The 8043-nt window shown below is 31.6% G+C and overlaps 1 protein-coding gene across 1 annotated transcript; it reads left to right on the top strand.

Annotated features, from left to right (window-relative positions):
* Nucleotides 1-5905: 5905 nt before the first annotated feature.
* Nucleotides 5906-7654, top strand: LOC120086285 (uncharacterized). Its single transcript, XM_039042845.2, has one exon. It carries the CDS (start codon nt 6305-6307, stop codon nt 7346-7348), a length of 1044 nt encoding a protein of 347 aa, XP_038898773.1. The 5' UTR covers nt 5906-6304; the 3' UTR covers nt 7349-7654.
* Nucleotides 7655-8043: the final 389 nt, after the last annotated feature.

The following is an 8043-nucleotide window of genomic DNA, read 5'->3' as shown; positions in this document are numbered from 1 at the left end:
TCTCGCCATACAACATATGATCGATGAATGGACTGGTCGTACAAAACATCGGGATCAACAGGTCCTAAGTTTATCTTGACGCTCCAATGCATCCCTTATTTCTGCTATTCTTTTCTCGAAATAGTTCACGCATTTGAAGAATGTTATCTGAGCAAGAGCATTTATAGGCAACATTCGAGCTCCTTTGAGGACTCTATTTATGCACTCTAATAGATTTTTTGTCATCCACCCATATCTGAATCCTCCATCATGTGCTTAAGTTCATTGCTCTAAACTAATGTTGTCAAAAAAAACTTAGCCAGCTCCGATTTATTCCTTTGATATCCTCAATTGCTTTGTTGAACTTTTGAATTTGAAACTGACACCCGACACGATAAACATGATTTTTCAATGAATTAAATTTATACTTTTTATTGAAGTTGCTGATGATATGTCATAAGCAGAAACGATGGTGACATTTCGGTCATGTCCAACCATTTGTTGGGTTGTTCATTGCTGCAATTATACCAGCATGTCGATCTGAAATTAAACACACCTCTTCGTGTGTTACAGTTTCTCTCAGGTGTTTCATACTTAGTGATCTCGAACAAGCCATCATACCGAGCGGTACTGTTCGTGTAACAAGTAGCAAGCATTCGGCATTCCATGCTCGTATTTTATGGTCGCTTGCTCACATTTTAACATGAACTACAAAGATTTTATTGAGAACTACTACAAATTATCAACGTATGTTGAATGTTACTCTCCTCAATTTCAACATGTACGGCATGAAGATTACTGGATCACGCACCCTAATATGCCTGTCTTACATCCTGATCCATCGTTGTTGAGAATACCTGGTAGACCGAAAAGTTCACGTTATCACAATAAGATGGATTGGACAGAACCAGCCACTCGACAACGATGTGGATTTTGTAACCAGTTAGGACATAATTGAAGGAAGTGTCCTTCGTTACTAAGACGGGCTCTAAATAGTTAGGGATTGAATAATAAATATATTTTTTTTATTATATATTCATTTTATTGTATATTCTATTTTTTTATTATAATTTATTATATATTCTATTTTTTTTTATAATAATCTACTGTATATTCAAAAAAAATTGTAATTAATAAAGTTTTACATTATAATAATCTAATATATTCAATTTATAGTATAATAATCTAATATATTCAATTTGTTGTCTAATGATTATTCAATTATAGTATAATAATCTAATATATTCAATTTATTGTCTAATGATTATTCAATTATAGTATGATTATTAGCTCTTTTTTCTCTTTTTTTATATATATTTCTATGGAAAGTTCAAATAAAGTGAAAACTCTCGCTCTCTCCTGAAATCTCGCTCTTTCACTCTCGCTCTCTCCTAGGATCTCGATCTCGCTCTCGCTCTCTCTGTTATTGTTGTTATTTTTCCATTAATGATTACTAGCTTTCATTTCTTCTGGAACAATCACAAACACTTTTTTTATTATGGATCTACTACCAGAAACTCAATGCGTAATCTTAGCATTCAATGTGTATTCCTGAATAATCTCATTTTTCAATTATTCAACCATTTCATTTTACCAAGTTCAATATTAGTCAGATTAGTCAATATAAACTAAATCTCGCTCTTTCCAACATTCTCGCTTTGAATCTCGCTCTCTCTTAAAATCTCGTTCAACATCTCGCTCTCTCCTACTATCTCGTTTTGAATCTCGCTCTCTCCTTACTCTGCTTCAGCCCACTTATCTCCTTAATCGCTTTGAAGTTTCGACAACTTAATATACAACATTTTGTTCGTAGACAAATCTAATTCAGAATTGTCTTTCATTCCAAGGCATAACTTGTCATGCGCTTCATATTCGTCTGAAGTTCGCTCCCAGAATATAGTCTTCCCCACCCGCTCACGTCAATCCCACGAGCCTCCGTCTAATTTGAAATGACAACAAAATGCATAGGTTGTTAGAAGCAGCTCGAGCACACAGATACATATAGTATACCATCTCATTACTTTATTTCCTCTATGAGGGAAAAAGAAAAGTAATAAACCTGCAATCTTGAGAGTGGATGTGTGTCGAAACTTCAACCTTCGACAACCTAAGCGAGATTCGCGAGATTTTCCTTGTCGAGGGTTGAAGTTTCGGCTTATGTATTGTTTCCAAGTTTTTCTTTGTTCGTCAAGTTCTCAACGTTCGACCTCCACATTATTCGAGTTCTCAACGTTCGACCTCTAGCCTCGAACTCCCAAAACAACAATATTTCTCTAATAAGTTTCAAAACAACAATATTTCTCTAATAAATTTTGAAAACAACAATATTAATATTAAAGGTCCCTTAAAATTAGTCATACAAATAATTTTATTTATTTATTTATTTTTAAAACATTGTTTAAAATGTAAACTAAAAAAAATGCTTGTTTGTTAATGTTTTATCATTATTTTTTTCGTTAAAATATACGTGAATAAAAAAATTGAAAATATAACCTTTTAGTTGAAAATATATATCTAAATCAAATGAATCAAATTTAAATGGGGCATTTGAGACAAAGAGTTGGTTATTATAGTTAAGTTATATATTTTATGTTTGGGGTGTAGATTATTTTAGTTTAGTTATAATAGTATGTGTTTGAAGTATAAATTATTTTAGTTTGACGAGAAAATAATAAACACTGTAGCAAAGAATAAAAAAAAATGATAAATGTAAAATAGTAAATAATGTAGCAAATGAGAATTTTGAAATAATGTTGAATGTAGCTAATTGAGGACTAAAAATAGTATTTACTATAGTAAGAGATTGTTATTATAATCTTATTATAGTCCTTATCCTAAACGTCTCCGGAATGATTACAATAGATTTATTATGAAAAAAAGAAACGAAAAAAGGAAAATGATGGATGGTTTTCTATCAGATTACTTAGGCACACATTTAAGAAAATTGCTTCAAATCATACTTTTAACGGTTTAAAATCGCATTTATTGTATGAAAACTATGTCTATAAATACAAAACCAAACATTAAATTAATTTAAATGATTACATAGTTTTTTTGAGTGAGGGTGAAAGTTGGTTCTATCTTGGGGCAAGCAAAGAACCAAATTAATCGTTTTTATACAAAATGGTTCCAAAACAAAAAAACAAAAAAAAAACAATTAATTGTTTATTATCAGTTTGATACTCAAATTTTAACATTTTCTCTCTTTTTTTTTTCAAATTTTATTTTTATTTTCACTTTATATTGAAATCGATATTTTTCACTATTTTCAAACTAAAATTAGATTTTTTTTTTAAATATAAATTTAAAATGCATCATTTTTGTTTTTTTTTTTCTTTGAAGCTCTTTTAGATAACAAACATACATGCTCCATAATTATTGGTATGTTTTTCCTTTTTTTAAACAACAAATATACATGTACTAATAATTAAAATATTAAAAGATACCTAATGCGAGAAATATATATATATCTATAACATCAGTTTTGAGAGTAATTTTGAATATAATAATATTAGTTTTTACCTTTTTTCTAGTATACAATAATTATGAGAGTGAATATAAAAAAAAGAATGGTGTCAATTACTATTAAACTATATTCACTGACATTTTTACTGCTTCAGAAGCATTAAAAAAAACAATAAAATAGACGGGGAAGAAAAAAACGCATTAAAACCATCATAATTTCAAACCAATAAATAAAGGTATAATATCTTGAAAAATAATGATGAGAAACGGTCTACTTATTACAAAATCCTCTACATTAATAATGTACCATATTAATAATCATTAGAATCATGTACATTCAAATTTCCAAATCATAATAAAAGGGAGATTCTGTTCCTCCAAATAACTTCTCAACCAAGCTAATGATAATAATAATAAATGAATAAATAAATAATATTTAAATTTTTAATGCCAATACCATTATTATTATTAAATAAATAAGTGGACTTAAGATTCTCCCACGAAAAGAACGAGTTATTTATATTGATTTCCTTTCAATATAAGTATCGATATATAAAAATAAATTGAATTATTTTGTCTTCAATATATATATTGGGATCGAAGCTCATAATGAAGTTGGTTGTATAGGTTTATATCGTTTAGAGTTTTGCAATTATTAGTATACTTGCAAATTTATTGTTAAATGTATATATATATATTTAGTAACAATTACCAAAATAGATTTTTCACGTAAAATTTAAACATTAATTTAAAATATCTATGTTTTGAGTTTAACAAATTTAGTAAGTGATCGAAATATTTGCCAAGTATGAGCAACACTCGAATGATTAAAGTATACATTTTTTTAATCAAGAAATTGAAGTAATAGCCATCTTACGAACTAAAAGATATACAAATTAACATTAAAGTAAAAGGTTTGAAAGTAGAGTGAACCAACTAAAAGATAACAAATGTAAAGTTTCGTTTAACTAAAATAGGTTCAATTCAAGTAAACCATGCTTCTCGAGAAATACCGGTTTTTCATTTGTTAAAATGAGCTTAGTTTAGTGATACTGATATGCACTCCGATCCAAGAGATTGAAGGTTCAATTCTCACCCCACATTTGTTGTACTAATTAAAATATGTATGGAAAAATATTTTAAAAATTGCTGAAAATATTTTCAAATAATATTTTTAAAATCGCTGAAAATATTTTCAAATATAATAAATTGATAAAATAGTAAAATACTTTTTTTACCATTTTGTTATATTTATAAATAAGTTGGTCATTTTACTATATATGAAAATATCTCTACTTGCATAATGTCAATTTTAATCGTCTAAAAAGTAGTCTGTTCATTTACATTTTTAATGGACTAAAATAGTAAATTTTTAAAACCATAGGGATCAAAATGAACTAAACTTGAAATCGCAAGGGCTGAATAAACATTTGAAAGTATAAAAACTAAAATAAATAAAAAAATAAAAGTAGAAGGAGTAAAATGGTATTTAAACCTTAAAACTATGTGTGAATTTTTTTAGTTAAAAATTTCTAACCTTATTGTCTTCCTAGTTTGAAATTTATAATGATTTAGTTTTTATTAGACATTTTTTTTTTAGTTAAAGGGTAAGAATTTAAATATTTAACTTTTAAGTCGATGATATAAACTATCGTGGGTTGGTTAATGATAAATAAGAGAACATCCCCTTGATAAAACCTAGGGTAATTACAACGGATATCATTTTTAGTGATAGTAATCAAGTGTATAACAACATTTTAACAAAAATTATAAATATAGCAAAATCTATCAATTATATGGTCTATCGTTGATAGACTTCCACCAATAATATGGTAAATCATTGATAAATTCCTACTAATATTATGGTCTATCACTAACAAACTCCTACAATTGTTATAATCATCATTAATAAACTATCTAAATTTGGCTATATATGTACTTTTTTTGTATTGTGCTATATATGTTAATACTTCAAGCTTAATTGTTATATTTGCAACTGTTTCTAAAACTAAGAGGGCATGAGTTTAATTCATGTTGGTCAACTACTTAAGATCTAATTTCCTATGATATATACCTAACTAGTTGAATTTTACGTAGATTAGCCTACTTTTCTTAGATTTTTCTTTTCTATTTTTTAAAAAAAGAAAAATTCTTATAAATCTACCAAAGGGGAAAAAAAGAGCCACTAAAAATTACATAAAAGGAATTTAACTAAATCCAAAATCCAACAATACCCCACATTGTTGAAATGGAAGAATAAAGAAAAATCATAAACAAAATCGAAACGAGTGACATAACCAACTATAAAAAATGAGAAATTTGTTGTATAGAAAGTTCAATATAAATAATTATTTCTTATATAAAAAAAAAAAAAGATAAGAAATCATTACTTTAATAAAAACGTAATAACAAAGTTTATTATTTATCGAAAAAGTTATGGTTTTGTATCTTAGAATGAAGAATAACTTTGGGTGGAATTTCAAAGAAAATATGAAGAAGAAAGTGAAACATACTTAAGTTTTACTCAAAAGAAAAAGAAAAAAAGAAACATATTGAAAGGGCAAATGAGTCTTTTCGAAGTCCATTTTAGTGCTAGTGTTCCAAAATTCGAAAAATCGTGTTAGTTTTCAAGTCGGAAGGCACGCTTATTGGGTATCATTACAGGAATTAAAGAGAAGAAAAGTTTGGAAATGGATCGAAGAAGGTAAGAAAGAATCAATTTTTTCTCATCTTTCGTTACGTTTTGGATCAGGAAAAACAGGAAGAAGTTGGCGCTTATGCGATAGCAAAATCAGGGCCTTTAATCTTCTCGATTCCCAAACAAACCCGTCAATTTCGGGAAGAATCAGAGGAAATTTTGATGGAAAATTCCAATAGGGTTGAAGCAGAACGCTTGCTTGGAATCGCTGAAAAACTCTTGCACAGCCGTGATTTCACCGGCTCCAGAGATTTCGCTATCTTAGCTCAAGAAACTGAGCCCCTTTTGGATGGCTCCGATCAGATCTTAGCTGTTGCCGATGTGTTATTGGCGTCGGAAAAGCGAATCAACAACCACAATGATTGGTATTCCATTCTTCAGATTGAACGACGATCTGACGATCCAGATCTCATCAAGAAGCAGTACCGGAAACTTGCGTTACTTCTACATCCCGATAAGAACAAATTTCCCTTTGCTGATCAAGCTTTCAAGTTGGTCGCGGATTCATGGGCTGTATTGTCCGACCATTCGAAGAAATCGCTTTACGATAACGAGCTTAACCTCTTCGCTAAGATCGATTTGTCTCAGCAGAACAAATTGCCTGTGCGTCGAAGCCAACGATCAAGTGGGAAGAAACAGCAAGGGTTTGAGAGTAACGACAGCGCCAGCGCCAACGCCAACGCCAACGCCAACGCCAACGCCGATCTATCTCCGAATCAGCGGCTGAAATTATCGAGTTTCTGGACCGCTTGCCCTTACTGTTACGTGTTATTTGAGTATCCTAGGGTTTATGAGGGTTGCTGTTTACGGTGTCAGAATTGCAAGAGGGCATTTCAGGCGGTGTTACTTCCGTCGCTTCCGCCGCTCGTTCAGGGCCAGGAAGCCTACTATTGTTGCTGGGGTTTCTTTCCGATGGGTTTTGCAGCTCAATGTACCGAGAAAAGTGGGAAGGGCAGCGAAACAAAGCCACCAACAGCGTCGTTCCCCAATTGGATGCCCCCAATATTTTCTAACAAGCCTCAAGAAGCTAGTAGGAATGGAGAAACGGCAGCGGTGGCGGCGGTAGCGGTGGCGGCGGAGGAGACGCCAACAGTTAGAGAGGGAGCGGCGGTGAATGCTCCTCCCGTTGCCAGGGCTCCGATAGTGCGTGGCACTGGCACAGGTAAGAAGAGGGGCAGGCCGCGGAAAAATCCGATTGCAGCCTAAGTTATTGTAAAATTTTTCGAGAATAACGATAATATTTATGGAGCCGGTTGGAAATGTCTGATTCTCTCGTTGTTGTAGTCTTTATATTAAGCGGTTATGTCCAGGCGAGTTAGAACAAAGAAGGCTGAAGCTGGGGAAAACTGAGGTAACTTTTTGGTGTAATGTTGGGCCTTCTGTTTTTTTATGTTGATTTTAGGCTTCAAATGTAGAAACTAGATGGGTAGTTCCTGATTTTCGTCTGCATGTTGATATGTAATATGTAACTTTATTCAAACCACCAATGATAATTTGAAGTTCTTCATCCAATTCCACCTGAGGCTGCATTGTCAGCCACTTTCTGCAGGTTCAAGTGCTTATCGAATCATGGAACGGGGCATGTTTAGATTCACTTTCTGCATAAAGAAAAAACACGGGTGTGTTTGGACCGACTTTCTAAATTTAATCTTTTTTTAAGTATTTAGAAAGATAATCCAAATAAGCCTTGTTGCGAATTTCACCATTAATAGTAACGGAAGTTGCTAGTCTGCTTTGATCTTGATTTATTCTTGAACTAAGTTATGAAGTCGCCAATTGCTAGTTGGCACAAGCACAACGGAGGTGGCGGATGGTTGTGCTACTAACTTAGCTATTATGTCTGGGTGGTTTTGTTTACTACTACGAACTACAAATTTCAGGTCTTCCTTCCCCTCGCTATT

This window comes from Benincasa hispida, chromosome 9 (assembly GCF_027475165.1).
Source record: "Benincasa hispida cultivar pf3 chromosome 9, pf3_genome.v1.1, whole genome shotgun sequence".
In the NCBI taxonomy this organism is placed as follows: domain Eukaryota; kingdom Viridiplantae; phylum Streptophyta; class Magnoliopsida; order Cucurbitales; family Cucurbitaceae; genus Benincasa; species Benincasa hispida.
This window is presented reverse-complemented; position numbering and strand designations above follow the sequence as displayed.